At 35.4% G+C, this 15,660-nt stretch overlaps 1 protein-coding gene across 1 annotated transcript; it reads left to right on the forward strand.

The window, feature by feature from the left end:
- The first annotated feature begins 277 nt into the window (after positions 1-277).
- On the forward strand, positions 278-15,137 carry LOC147869769 (uncharacterized). Its single transcript, XM_087327628.1, has 37 exons — positions 278-950; positions 1,543-1,607; positions 1,891-1,947; positions 2,049-2,144; positions 2,262-2,552; positions 2,635-2,744; positions 2,890-2,946; positions 3,180-3,287; positions 3,495-3,639; positions 4,092-4,175; positions 4,279-4,334; positions 4,422-4,525; positions 5,066-5,187; positions 5,334-5,500; positions 5,588-5,698; positions 5,791-5,856; positions 5,937-6,021; positions 6,440-6,523; positions 6,624-6,704; positions 6,810-6,928; positions 7,906-8,164; positions 8,991-9,258; positions 9,346-9,488; positions 9,591-9,674; positions 9,809-9,938; positions 10,056-10,138; positions 10,227-10,337; positions 10,473-10,541; positions 10,627-10,683; positions 10,799-10,908; positions 11,036-11,471; positions 11,552-11,644; positions 11,742-11,833; positions 11,922-12,060; positions 13,065-13,261; positions 13,351-13,806; positions 14,069-15,137. The coding sequence occupies exons 1-37, from the start codon at positions 308-310 to the stop codon at positions 14,676-14,678; spliced, it is 5,988 nt and encodes a 1,995-aa protein (XP_087183754.1). The 5' UTR covers positions 278-307; the 3' UTR covers positions 14,679-15,137.
- Positions 15,138-15,660: the final 523 nt, after the last annotated feature.

Below are 15,660 nucleotides of genomic sequence, written 5' to 3' on the forward strand. Positions count from 1 at the left end.
AACACACACTCACTCACTCACACACACACCTCTCTCTCTCTCTCTCTCTCTGTGCAGAGCAAATGTTCATAGCAAAGAACAGAACAGAGCAGAAACAGGGTGGGTGCGGGGGGGAGTTATATGCATAAGATAACCAGATTAACTCAGTCTATGTATTGAGATATAAAGGAGAAGAACATCAACGAGAAGAACAAGAGGAAGAAGAATCTGGGTTTCCTACATACGCCATCCCCATTCATAAAATCAGCCAATTTATTTTATTTTATTTTTTATTTTTTAGCTTCCTCCTCGGGTAATTTTCTGTTACATGGATGTGAATCCTTATAGCGAGGTTAATCACAAGAACAGCAGCAGCAACAACAATGGCAGTATAAAGGTGCGAGGCCCCCCAATACCGAACCTTCAACGTTGGCCGACAGATTGGATGCATCGCCACCGCCTGGTGTTCAATCATGACTCTCCGCTCCCCACCCATGCCAATGCCATATCCGGGAAAACCCTAATTTCTCCAACGATGACACCATCCATATCCTCTGTTTCTACAACATCAGCCCCTTATAATAACACAACGAGACCAGCTCATGCTGGCCAATATAACATTGGCCCTATTAACAATAACCACACAAGGTCATCTTCGGTTCCTCGAGGGGCGTCCAATTCATCAGGCCCTGGTATGAGTCTCGGAGGGGGTTCAAACCGATTACATCCACGACCTGCATATTCTCCTTCTAGAATTCGGTTTCAGAATCATCCTCATCACCATCAAAATCACATTAATACTAAAAGTGCTCAGCCTTCGCCCCGACGCATGTCATGCCACCCTGGACCGACCCCTTCTCCAGATCATCTTCTTCTTGCCGACCGAGCTGAGCGGAAACGCACCCTCCATGATACCACTTATCGCACTTACAAGGCTTTACCTAGAAGCAATCGACCTTTCAGTCTTCAAGGTTTGTTACAAATTCCATTTTTTGATGAATTATAAGCTGTGATTGCCTATTAATTAGCTTTTGTATTTCGTGATCATGCCATGATTGAGTTATTATTGAGTGTTGCTCCTGGCCACTGTTCATGATGCGATGATTTGTGTATCACCTGTATTTCTAGTATTATTATATCATTGTGATTGGGTCTGCATTTAATGTGCATTAGTGCATGTAATCACGCTGCAAGGTTTGTAATTAGTTGGTACAATATCATGATGCTGCATGATTTGCTTTCTACAAATCCATCTTCCAACATCATTTCCTCAGGATATAAATGCACTTAACTATGCTCCTTTTGATGGGGACACAAGGTATCAATATGATGATTATTTGCTTTGTTTAATGTTCTTTACCGCTCTTAATGATGCTGCATTTGATGTGTGCACAAGGCTTGCAATGTAACATAGTAATTATTTGCATAGGGTTATAATATATTGTGATGCCATAATTTTCTTATTGGATATCTGGGACTTGCCTTGCCTTTCTTCATAAAATACTTGTGAAGCATTGCCCTCGACTTAACTATCTGTTGTACAACTACTGTCATTTGACGCAGATTTTGCCTTGTTGCGGGAGATCTTTGCTCACGCAGAAAATCTAACTCATGCAGAAGGAGCAGAGGTATGTTATAATATGATCATCATTAAACTTATTCATGGAAGCTAACGAGGACATTGTCATCATATTCAGTTTGATTATAGCAGCGCTGAAACAGCTACTGTATCATATTATCATTATTACGTGGCCGAAAAATTAAAACAATTAATAAGAAATGTACAATAGGAACCCTCGAACCTTGATAATTTATTCTCACAAAAAAATATACTTTTTTTTTGGAATTTCTTCTTTTTTCGTAATCAAAATATGCTTGCTTATAACATCTCTTCATACTTTGAAGTTACAGATCAGATTGATGGATGTTTTGAAAGCCTATGATGTTGTTCTTCATAAACATGGGATGGTACAATTTGTTTTACACCTTGATGTATTCTGCTGTATCTCAAAAGTCAATGGAGTCATTATGATTACAATGGGAAAAAATAATCTAGTTTCTGCTTTCAGGACCCTGCTGAAGACACATTCTACTACAGGATGCTTCTGAAGTTGAGTCTAGGGTCTGAGAAAGATTGGTGGAAAAAACTCAACCAGGAAATTGTAGTAAGTGCGTCTCATTTTTGCAAATTTGATTCCATATGTCAATACTATTTGTAATAAGATAAGTTTTCATTATGGATACTAGAAATATGAGGCTTAATTTGTGGGTTTGAGTTTCAGAAAAATGATATCCTTTTGAAAGTGCTATCTTTTCGGAATCATAAACTTCTTTTGTACTACTGGCTTCAATGGCGATGCCATCAAGAAAAGGGAATACATCAAGATAAAAGTGTGAGAAAAGGTCAGTTTCTCAATGGGCAAAACAACAGGTCATGTTATATGGGACAAACTGCATCACAGAGTGATGTTGACAAACCTGCATTCTCAACATTGCAAGAACAGAAATATAAAAATGATAGCCGTGCTTCTATTAAAAGCCTATCTTATGCCAGTAGTGAAATGCCAATAAAAGTGAGTATACGTAGTTTTCTCTAAGTTAGTGTTCAAAACTGATAAGTCATGGAAAGTGCTCTAACTTTTGCTATGGTTCTAGGATACCCTTCTTGTCATGGATTTGATAGACTTACCTATTGGTAAAGATCTGAAACATTTTAGTGGATATGATCTCATGGGTGTTGTTGCAGCATTCCAATCATGGCAGAGGTGAGATTCCAGTTTTGTTAATCTTCTATACAAAGTTGCGTGGGTTAGACTCATATATAGATATAATAATGTCATATAGGATTGCCAATATATACATGCATTTCCATGTCTTTTATTTCTAAGGTTGCAATACTATTTCATCAAGGTTATTGCGGCAGAGAAAGCGAAAACAATGTATGAGGGAGAAAAGTGATCTGCAATGGTGAGCTGCCTATATGCTTTGATGATATTTACATATCCTCGATCTCCTGAAAAGTTTTATCATGGTGCCATTTATAGATGGCAACCATTCAGCCAAAACACGCTTAAGATTTTCCTAGGTTTGAGATTATACAATAAAATTATTTCTCCATGTAATAATAGTAACAAACAGCTGTAATGTTAGATTCTGTCACTCAAGAGTGTTATTCAAGAATTATGACTTCCATTTTCCAGGAAGGGTGCAGTTTGTTTTAACGATAAGAATGTTCTCGGAAGAACATTGAAATTTTGGCAACATATTGTTCCTACCAGAATGATGCAAGCAAAAACTTGGCATCACAAGTATGTGAATTTTTTCTGTACTAGCTTGTATCTGAATCAGTATGAAAATGGTTAGTTTTTGTGTTGAACTGTTTTTCATCATCTGGAGGTGAGTACTAACTGTTAAAGTTTTTGAGGTATCACAACAGTTTTTGTTCCGATTTTTTTATTATTTATCTATATTTGGAAGCTTCTAACTCCTCACTCCCAATTGTTCCAAGTGTACAGTTTTCTCCAGCGAAAAGGCTTTGGAGTATGGAGTAATTATTGTAACCTCATGAGAGAAGTATGTGAATCTGGGCAAGCTTTCTATGAGAAAAGACTGCTGTTTTTAATGTTATCTGAATGGAAGAAGTATGCTTCATATTTGAAGGTGAAGCTCCTCTTTTGTTAGGGAACTTCATGTCAGTTTCTTATTTTTCATGGAATCTGATCTGCATATTTTGTAGTTCATATCATAATGTCAGTCAATCTTTTGATGGATTTATGCAAGATGGGTAATGCACCTCTTATTTGAAGAATTATGAATTACCATATCAGATAGAGAGTGGACAAAACTGGAAGACAAAATATCACTATGAATTTGTAATGATGAATTTCCTTAAGCTATCACTATGTAGGAATACTGAAATAGGCAGACAAACTGGGTGAAATATTGCATTAAAAACGTTCACAAATGAAGCTGAAATAATATTAAAAAGCACAAGAACTGACTTCAAATAGCTTTTCAATCTAGACTTCTCAAACCAATAGATATTTGAGGTTGATATTTTAAATTGATTTCCTGGATTTTTATAAAAGATTTCAATGGCATGTTTTGGCTAGACTCTTTACGAAGACTCATGCAAGAGACGTATTCTGTTGGGATGGAGACAGATTGTTGAGTCTCAAAAGCAGGCTGTCCAAATTGTAATTTTTTATCATCAAACTTTAGTGTCTTCTCGATTTTGATTGTTTCAGAGGTATATGAAGCATGTGTATGGAAATCTGGATTGATATCTTCTTGTGGCAGATGGATAACAGGCCAATTTCTATATGCAGAAATTTTTTGTTGTTATGGAGATCAAGGTTTGTGATCTTGAGTCATGGATAAGAATGTATTGAAAATTAATTCTAGATCCTCTGATTAGAAAACTTTTTCCTGAATAATTTCAGGTTGGCCAGCAAAGTCCAACATAAGGCAGTCCTTTTGCAATGCCAGAAATTTCACAAGATGAATATTTTGACTTTTGTCTTCAAAGGCAACACTTACTGTCCCTGTTATGTTTGATTTTTTATCATCAAATTAGTGGTTATAAAAATGAAAAATTATAAATATTGCGCTTTAAAATCACTAATACTAGGCGTTCTGATTGTTTTTAATGTATCTTGGGATCTACAAAACTTGGTAATGACACTTATTGAACAACAACATGTAAAATATGTTAACATCTTTTTGTGATCTTTAGTGACGTGCATCTGAATGTAACATATCTTATAGAAATAGAACTCTCAATGTAAAAACATTCATTGCCCACCTCTCTTCCAATTTTTGGATCAGAGACCTACCTATATCACAGGGACAAAATAAAAAATGTCCCATGAAGATTTCCCTAAGATTTCAATATGTCACAAATTGACAAAATGCCATCTGCGTTGTGAATGCCTATATAAAAATAAATTTCTACATCAGTGAGGATTGTTAATTCTAGAGAAAATTCAATACGTGCCAATAAACAGACCACAAGGATTTTGTATGACATTAGATAGAAAAAAACAAACTGATCAGAATATATTGATTGAATCCATTAATCACAAAGATACTTTTCTGGCAGGATGGTGTGGAATTTATTACAAGAGAGCGTTCTGCCATAAACAAATTGCAATTTGTCACAACAGGAGATCTCAACAATATCAGAAAGTGGTGATACAGAAGTGGAGGGTAATTAACTTAATTTTTTATTATATAATATCCTTTTCATTGTTTATACTTAATATGATTGACCAAAAAACTGTGAATGCATGTTTAGACATCTTATCTGCCAATCGACAAGTGTCTACCTTGAACATTATGATTTCTATCCACAGGAATGGATGCAGGAAAAACATTCTCAACAAGAAGTTCTTTCATGCATAATCTCATGGCGGGTTCGCTTTTTGCTGAAGAAAACATTCAACTGTTGGTTAAAATACTTCAGAAACAAGATTTTTCCAAAAAGCAGATGTACAGAATTGTATTACTATAAGAAAAGGAGGTATATAAAATCTACATGATTCTGCAGCTAGTATTAATGGTTGTAAAACAATAAGGACTATCTCAAAAACTATCAATGTCATATTAGGGTCTTGTTGAATATCCTTAAAGTATGGGAGAGGAGATCAAGGGCACAAAAACATTTTCAGGATTGCTTGTGGAGATCAATTGAATTTTATGCAACAAAATTATGCCAGAAGTATGAAAATTCTATATGCTACAAAATATTTTAAACTTCAATTCCAAAACTCAATTAGTTTTAGTTCACTTTGAGCAAGTCCTGGATTGCAGGTCTATGAATGGATGGGCTTCCTGGCATATGAATAAAAGACATAAACACAACTGTGAGATAGCCATGTAAGGTCTCAAATGGAAATTGTTTATCATTTATTCTTTCTTTTAAGTTTTTTTAAACTTATTTTTGGCATAATTAGCAGAGTAGAGATGATATTTACAAGGCAATGCAAACAAATACTTCTCCACTGGAAGGAGGTTGCAAGCTTGAAGAAACAAGAAGAAAAGGTGGAAATTACTTACTTCATGCTTACAAGGTGACCCTGGTCATTTGGAAAAATATGATAAGCCACAAAGTTTTAGGAATACCACTGGGTTTGGTAGTGTCATTGCCCTCGTAATTTCTAGTATGGCAATGAGTAGACAATCGGTTATTAACATAATTAGGTTGTCACTGTTTTTCCATGTGAACACTGAAGCTAGGAACAATAGAGGTTTGAAAAATATTGACATATGCTTTATGAATAACGTCATCCTTCATGAAAAAAGTCAGATGATCAAACTGATATATACACTCATGAGCATATTTCTGAACAATTTCTTTCAGGTAGCTCTGTTAATATGGTAAATTGATATGTTTCACAACTAAGAATGCATTAAGTTTTTACTTAGTCTATATTCTAATAAAATTTCATTGGGTTTTCAGAAAATAAATTGTTTAAAAGCCCACCTTAAGAATTCAAAGAAACTAAAATATTGGCAGAGCTGGTGGCATGAGACTGTCTACCAGGTACTTTTTTGAAGTTAAGTTTGTTCATACAAATCATTTCACAGATTGTCAATATATTCAGCAATAAAAGGAAATTAATTCACTTTGGGTATCTTTACAGACAACTATTTCTCATTGTCAAACTCGAAGAAATCAGAAATCTGTACTTCTTATACTGAATGCATTGCAAGCATTAGCAAAGGTGGGCCTATAATGTCAAAGTTCCTCAAGGGTTATGTATATCACTATTGTGTGGCTTTATTGTCAAGATGAGGACTTAATCAGCTGAATAGTATTGTATTCCCAGGAGTCATCAAAACATAAGAACATCGAAGAAATTTCACTTCATACAGCAGGGTATCAGAATTTCTTGCAAATAACTGAAGCTGAGAAGCATACTGATGTGATTTTGGACTTGGAAAAAGGGTAATTACATTTCAGATATATATAAATTAATTATTGAAATAAGTCACTGGATATTACTTTTGCTTTATACAAATGATCCACAACTCCTGAATTTCAAACTTGCCAAGTGCGCAATAACAGAATCTCAAGTTTATCCTGTGTCAACGTTTTCATTGGAGATACCATACAAAAGTTTTTAAGACATTTCCCTCCACCACCGAACATCTGAATGAACTTGAATTAACAATTATTTCCTATGCTACAAAAACCCATGAAATAGTGTGAATTAGTTTCTCGTGTTTAATCAAGCACCATACCTGCACAAGACAGTCATGCCCCACATGCATTCAGGGCATTGAAGAAACAAGGGTGTGGTTGCCTCTAAACATGCTCTCATAATCATTTATCAAGATTTTATTGTGTAAGTTTAGCAATTCTTTGTGTAAATCTTCTTCGTTTATTAGTTTGTCAAGGATCTGTTTTTGCGTGGATGAAACTTAAATATAACCAATTCCAGAAGTGCATAATGAAACTCAACATGGTCATGCTCTGAGATAGCTTTTGGACTCCAGATCAAAATGTCAATACATGTGCATTACACTTAGGCTGTTAACATGAGTGTGTCTTGGGATCTTATGTACATTTAACTTCTTTCAAATCAAATTCTCATTTAAAGGTGAATATGAGTTAGGAATTTCATTTTTTCCCTTTTATTTTAATTTGTAGGCACTTTGTTGGGTAAATAGGTGATCATCTTAAAATTTTGGGTCATATAGAAGTCTCAGAAGTTTATATTTGTTCAAAGAAGCTTTGAATTGTTAGAGAATCATTTGAAAACTGTCTTTGTAATTTTTTATTGATGGTAGAATAATTCTTAAGAAATGCAAATAATTTCAGTCCAATCAGAGATTTATAATACAAATCATTGTAAGGTTTTGTAACAAGGAGCTCCAGATTTCTATTTCCTGTCTTTTTATGTTTGTTCTTTTAAATTTTAGTAGCAGAAATTGCTTACGGACAGCATGGGGTATGCTACTTTCAAATGCAAAGCTAGATATGCATTCAAAGACCACTATATTTAGGTTTCAACAAAATCATCTGCAGTTATTTCTAAGTTTATGGATAAACTATGCACACCAGCAGAAAATTGCTAAGGGTCTGGAAAATATGAAAAGATCATCTTCAATACGTCCTGTCTTTCAACAATGGAAGCATTCTGCTTTCGAGGCATTAGAAGAAAGACCACACATATCTATGGTATATCATTCTTTACATATTAAAATAAAGCCTGCATTTAAAAACCCCATAATGTTTAAGTTTTATAAATAAAATTGTAGACGATACAGCCCTCTGTGTACATGGTTCATTAACTGACCTGTGGACCTCTCAACTGTGAGTCACCTTTATGGTTCTGCTGTTCAATAAGAATTCTTCTACGCCCATATTTTCCATTTCCATTTTCTTTTTGTTTGAATTGTTTGAAATTTTTAGCTTTTGATATGGTGAAATCTGCCAAGATCAAAGATAATATTGGACTTTTGGGAAATTGCATTTTAGGAAAAGAAAAAGATGTTGTCATAGGTATTAGGTTAATGTCTGAATTGAACCCAGTTTGGATTCCTCTGATCCAACCTTGCAAGCCAAAACATTGTGGACTTGATAAAAAAAGAAACACACACCAAATCTTTGAAACATTATCATGCAAAAGACTGTTTTAGTATTTATTACCAACAAAACTCATCTAATATTCACTGCTTAAAAACTTTCCTTCCGTAATTCTAAATTTTGGGATGTGCCAACCCATATTGCAAGGTTATAGAGAATGATTGACATGGCCTTGTGCAATGAAATTTCTGCGTCCCTTCAGATATGTTTGGCAGACCAAAGGGGCTCTTCCTGATTTCTCCTCCTCATTCTGTGTTAAATAAATACATATGAGTTTTATTCACTCTCAGTTACTACATGTAGAATCACAATCAAATAATGAAAATTAGAGAACATTTTTATGATTATGACTGTAGTAAATCAATCTGTCTATATATGTGAAGATGGTCATGAATACATAGTTTGTTGTATATGATAGATCAGAAGAAAAATCAATCAATTCCCAGTCATACATGAGATCATGAATGCAATTCTGACAATCTGTCCACGAGTAATATTAATGAAGATTTTCTATGCATGGAGAGAATGGAATAAAGCAAAAGCATTCAAAAGAATGCAAAAGGTGAAAGCATGGGAATACCTCGCTAAAGTGCTTCAGAAAAAAACATTGACCTCTTTTAAGGTAGCACTGATCAATGCAAATACCATCAGGTGGAGTATAAGACATTTTGAGGCCTGCCATAAAGGTGCATTTCACTCTTTCTTTTTGTTTATTCCCAGAAAAATCCTTTCTTTCAGAATTGCAAGTGAGAGAGATCTTTCCACATTTGCAGAAAAGGCACTTCTAGCTTGGAGATCATTTACCAAGGAGCATGCCATCAAACAGGCATTAAACCGTTCCTCAGTTCTGCACTACAAATCAAGAACAGGGAGCTTGATACTGAAAAGTTGGAGACTATACAGCTACCTCTCGCAGGCATGCAGAGTTATGCAACTCTCGTTTGTTTAACAACTGTGGTTTATCATTTCAGGTTTTGAAAGAATCTCTTGGCCTCATTTTATCCTATTGGTAATGCAGAGAAAGGACTTTATGAATCGGAAAGCAGAAATATTTTGGAGAAATTTCATTCTCCGCAAATTCTACAGAGCATGGGTAGACATGGTAAATAAGATCATATGCTTGACGTAAATTTTGTTTCTATTGCTGTTGTTTGAATAACAAAATCTTCTTGCCTCCATTTAACAAGATACACATTATACCATAGACTTTACAAGGGTACATTATGTACTTTGCAGTACTGCAATTATCAAGAAAAGCTTCAATATTTCACATTGACGAAGGTACGCATGGATTTTCAGTGTCTACACAATGTCTTATCTGCTTGGAGAAACTTAAGCCAGCAACAGATTACTCAACAAGATCACCGTATGGTTACGCATTCTGACTTCGAAATCTGAAAGTTTCATACAGACTGCTCTTTTTGTTTTGTTTTCCTTATAACTTGTTGTTAATACTATTGACAATATATTGTGAAATCTATAGTCAATTTCATACAAAATCGAGGGCGAGCAAGGATTCTGTATCAGACAATTCATTTATGGATTTGGTACATACATAGGAAGAAGGTATTACTTTAAGTCAAATGTGCTTCAATCATGCTTATAAATAATAATGTTGGAAGATCTTTTAAATTGAAGGAAATGATCATTGCAGTGTTTAAGAGCTGCACATGAAATGCATAGACGTCGACGTCTCAAATTATTCCTTCATTCATGGGTTATTAGAGCGATCCAACTAAAACAAAGAAGGGAAGCTGAAGACACAGTAAGCTTGAAAACCTTTGGTTGTCATTATCAGAGTAAAAATGCAACTTCACACTATTGAATTATTGGTCTCTTTTGCTCAAGCATTTAGCAGTTTTAGAGAAACCTTTCTTGAAATTGAGAACGTCCTTTGCAGGTGAGAAATCATACATTCAACAAGGTTTGCAGAATAGCATTACTTGTTTGGCGTGATGTTACTGTCATGGTATGAATTAGACCATTCTGACTTCATCAGATTAAAAATGTTTATTTGCTCTTGGAATTTCTTATCAGCGTTCTGCACTCTGCAGGCAAGGCATGCTCGACTGAATCAAACATCTACTCTAGAGAGAATTCGTCTTTCTCGGGTAAGGAACACAGGTTAAATTTATAAATAAAATGCTAGATGTCTCTAGAAGTTTCTTCATTTCTAAGTTAAATAAGCTTCTTCATTTCTAAGTTAAATAAGCTTCTCCTGCACAGATAACCAGCACATTTTTCAAGTGGAAAGACGTGGTGAGAAGCATTAAAATTTCCCATGAAATTGTCAACAATTACATGCTTAGGCATAAACAGAAGGTCTTCCATATCTGGTGAGTGAGAGAATTGACTTTGAATGGGAGTATCTTTGCAGAGACTATTTATAAAAATGCTTTAAAGTTTTGAAAGAAGTCAAACAATTCTTCAATAGTAAATTCATTGACTTTAATAATGTTATAGGTTTGAGGTCATTAAACAGCAGGAAAGGTTGACTGAGAGTCATATAGCTGTTGCATATATGCGAGAAAGGAGGACTGCTGGTGTAATATTTCAAAATTGGCTACAAAAAACACACCTGAAAAGAAGTGAGACAGAAAGAAACCATACAGCCCTTATCTTTCAACGGCAATGCATGTTTGTAAAAGTATTTAAAATATTTCAAGGCTGGATGCAAGATCGGCAAATGAAGAAAGGCTTTGCTTTGCTAGCTTGTGGTAAAATTCAGCACATGTACATGAAATGGGCCTTCAGTTCTTGGAGGAGACAAATTGAAATTTATGCAAGAAGCCGAGCTGCATCCTACCACCTCGTAAGAGTGTCAAATCAGTATTTTCTGTCCCGTGTTCTTGAAGAAATGATGGAAGTTGTAGTGGAAAACGGGAGACTTAGAAGAGCGGTAAATCGATGGATAATATTCATATGCATTGTTTCTTCAATAATGCACAATTTAAATGACGTCATGTGTTTACATTATAGGCTTTTAGGGCATTTAGATTAAATAAGGAAGTAATCAAGGTGCAGAAGGTTTCCCTCTTGTTGCAACAACGCTCTCTCCATTCTCTTCTACAGGTTCTTCTTTTCATTCTTTTATTTAGTTTTCAATTTAAAAGCAAGTTGTTCCTCCATTTTATCACTAACGGAACTGAAATAACCTTTCATTTGGCAGTACTGGAAAGGCAAGACAGTTTCCAGTGTTGATTATAGGAAAAATTTGCTAAAGAAGGCATGGCAAGGATGGATTGCACATACTCAGGAATCGTATGTCAAATAAACAATAGAAAATTCAAATTTGAAGCATTTATTACTTAAATTGAAACTCATGAATATATCCTTTCAAATAAAATAGGATGAAATTGCAATCATTAGGAGAAACTGTCTCCATGTGGCACTGCACATTCTTGGTAAGGCAATGCTGGCTACGATGGCAGTTTCAAAAAGTGGATGCTCAATATCAACAACAGTTTCTTCTTTTCAAGACAATGAGGGTATTTGTTTCATTCTTCTCGGTAGAAGTTAAAACTAGAATGAGAGTACTCTTTGATGGAGAAGATAAAATAAAATAACCTATCATGTCAAGAAAGAAAGATTTCATTAATGTTTGTGAATGGCCTTGGAACTTAGCTTTGAAAACACACAAAACAAGGTATAGTGTTTAGTAAAACTCAGGTATGATCCATGTGAAATATGTGGTCAGAGCATGTAATGAAAAGGTAGTATTATAAACATAACCTTAGGAACCAGTTCTAAAGCTAATCTTAATGGTTTAAGGGTCAACTCTCAAGAAACTTGAGTGAGGCAAAGTCGATGCAGTCTCTGTGATAACCCGCATCTAGAAGATTATCTCTGGATATTTGTGAGGAATCTCACGAATTTGCATCAATGACTAGTTTCCATGCCATCATAGGGAAGACCACGTTGATATCCATGCTATATATCTGAAATCATCATTACATTCCTAACTTTGCACTCTGTTTAGATACTCTAGCTGCATGATCAATCTTGATCTCTAGCTGACGTGAAGAAAATCTCCAGTATGATGTGGGATGAGGATGTCAATGTTGTGAGGTTACTAAATAAAACCCTGGTTTTAGAAAATTCTCTTTATAGTATGACATCTTAGTAAGATGCACAATCCTAAAAATGCAAAGCAATATAAAGATTGTGATGACATATTGCCATCCAGAGCTGGCCAACATGACCCATCGGACCAACAATGATTACATAGCACTCTTCCCAGCTGTTTAGATGAAGGTTTTTAAAAATGGTAGTGAAATAAAAACTAAAAACTGAAATATAAAACTAAGCTTATTTCCTGACTACACTATTTGGATCTTCCACGGGCAAAGGGCATTCCTAGTGTCACCAATGAAAGTTTTTTCCATGCTCGTTACAACCTTGTCGGAAGTTTTTGAAATTCATGCTTGATGTCCTCATATTCGAAGCATTTCAATGTGACATGTTCTTCAATTGAGAATGTGTTTTAATTCAGGAATGGGTGAAGTATGTGAAATTGAAAGCTTTCTGGAGGTGCATGGAGCAGGATGCAAAACTTACCTTGTTGCAATTGCTACAAAAGCGCATCTTGTGGGCATGGCAAAGCCTCGTGAGTGAGATTTCTATAAGAAGAGAACAACATCAGCAAGAACGGTTCCTCCAACGTGAAGCAATAGGCCTGGCAAACAGGAAGTATGTAGATATAATGATAATGTTTCCTTTATATGTTTCACTTTAGCATAGCATTATTTAACATTCTGATTATCAACTCTCTGAAACAGTGAGAGGAGACAAAAAACCGAAATGCTTTCAAATATTTTTAAAGCATGGCAAGCAAGGTTCCATCAGGCAGTAAATATATCTTCCTTCATGAAAAAAAGTGATAAAAAAACCAAAGAATGTGTGTGGTCATTGTGGTTGTCTATGGTTATGCAATCACATTCAGCAAAAACCCTACGGGATCAATGGATCAAAAAACTCCTCCACTCTACATTAGACAAATGGTGCAAAGCTTTCCATTATAATATTGAAAAGTTCAAGCGGAGGGAGGCTGATGCAGCTGCTTTCTCTGATCGAAAACGCATGTACACCACATGGTTTGAATGGATATCCTATGTGAGCTCCTGCAAAGAGAGGTTGAAGGTCTTACACGATTGTGTGGCACTTATCCAAAGCGGCCAATCTTGTAATTCTCTAAGGGATCTTATTCACATCTGGAAGGATTATACATCAGAGAGGTAAGCTAACATAATGCTCTGTTTGCTTAACAAATGAAGAATAAGGAGCTAGGCTTACTCAAACCATTAGCTATAATCTGAAAGAATTCTTAGGATGCCCAAATACCATTGAATTCAGTTATAAAATTTTGTAAACGTTATTTAGAATTCTTAAACATTAGATGTGGTCATGAATTCGTAAGCAACTTTTAGAATGCTTAAATAAAAAAGTTAGTTCATGAATAATAGGTTTTAAATGCTTTGATGGAATATATTATTATAGGAGCAAGAGGAGGGAGCAGTTGTGGGCTGCTGAAGCAGCTTATAAAAGGCATAAGCTTACTGATTACCTTGCTGCATGGCATCATTATACAGAAGCATCCAAAGACTCTGCGTCGTCATTAAGAGGCACTATACAAGTGTACCAACAGAGAGGGAACAATCACATGAAGACCATGTCTAGTTCGAGATACAGGTTTAGCCAAGGCGTCAATCATAATGCATATGAAAATGATGATATGGATTTCCATGTTGAGGCTGCCGATCCACGTGTAGTGATTGAAGAGGTGAACTCAACTGGGGAGGACATTTCTCAACCTTCAAGGTGGACTCGTCAAGTGCTCTTAGAAAATGAAGATTTATTGCCTCAGCCTTCAGACAACTATTATAGCACCAATACTACCCGCACCACTACTATCACTACCAATGGTATTCTTCATTGCTCACCACACTTGTTGGAAAGTGGACCTTTGTGGAACCCTTCAAGGTCTATCCAGTATGTGGGTGGTGAAGAGGAGAAGCATAACAATGGCAATGAGGGTGATGATGATGAAGAAGATTATGAGGATGAGGATGAGGATGAAGGAGATGTGGATGAATGGTCATTAGCATAATAAAACATAAGGCTCCTTACATCCAATTATAAATACTGGAATTGTAACTAAGGTGGGATGCAGCCATACTATAGCTATAGTTTTACAATTTAGCATAGCCAGACCCATTTTTGTTATAAATACCCTAATTTCAAACAACATGGAAACAATTCCAAACAGTTCTGGTTGGACTGTACATAGCTAGGTATATGCCAACCTCTTTGTTGTACCTTGGTGTTGGAAGGGTCCTACAGTAGTAGTTTAGCTAGGGGTTGATTTGTACAAGTTGAGTCTTCATTCTTTGAAAGGTATATTCTGACGATAATTGGCAATCCTCTTTTGGTTTAGCGCCATTTGGTCTGGTTTCTAATGGTTGAGAAATCAGTTGATAAAATGGTATTGTTTCTCTGATGTATAGCCACAATGGTGGTTGTGTAAGATCTAAGGTCTAATGTATATTTGCCAGATGTTTACAGATTCCGATTCTTTGTATAAAAAGAAGGATGTAGTAATGCAGTCAATATTAAATATGTTTTGTTTAACAGAAAGTTAGTCCATGATCAGATTTTGTGAACTGAAAATGTTATTAACCAATGTTTCGTATGTGACGTGACCTCAAAATTTTAATGAGTTTTTTTTTTCTTATGTGTGTGCCTGTGCTATCACTTGCACATACATGTGGTACTAGAGTGGGTAATATTGCTTACAACCAAGCTTCATGCACATTGCATGTCAGTGTTGAATGTTAATTAATGTATGTTATTCTAGTGACAACATCAACCACCAAGTGCTACCTCTTGGAAACCACCTACTGTTATTCTAGTGGAAACAAATTATTCAATGTTTGATTGATTGTTTCGCTCCCTTGTACCAATGTACATGTGTGAACCAATTGACCATTAACAATCCTCTTGTAGAAGTCATCCATGTATGCATTTCATGTCATCATCAACTAATATTAGGCATGAATAGTGTGATATTTTATCAAATCAAATGGAACCGA

This window comes from Azolla caroliniana, unplaced genomic scaffold (genome assembly GCF_043228905.1).
Source record: "Azolla caroliniana isolate FFs.n. ecotype wild unplaced genomic scaffold, voAzoCaro1.0.p SCAF_1, whole genome shotgun sequence".
Lineage (NCBI taxonomy): Eukaryota > Viridiplantae > Streptophyta > Polypodiopsida > Salviniales > Salviniaceae > Azolla > Azolla caroliniana.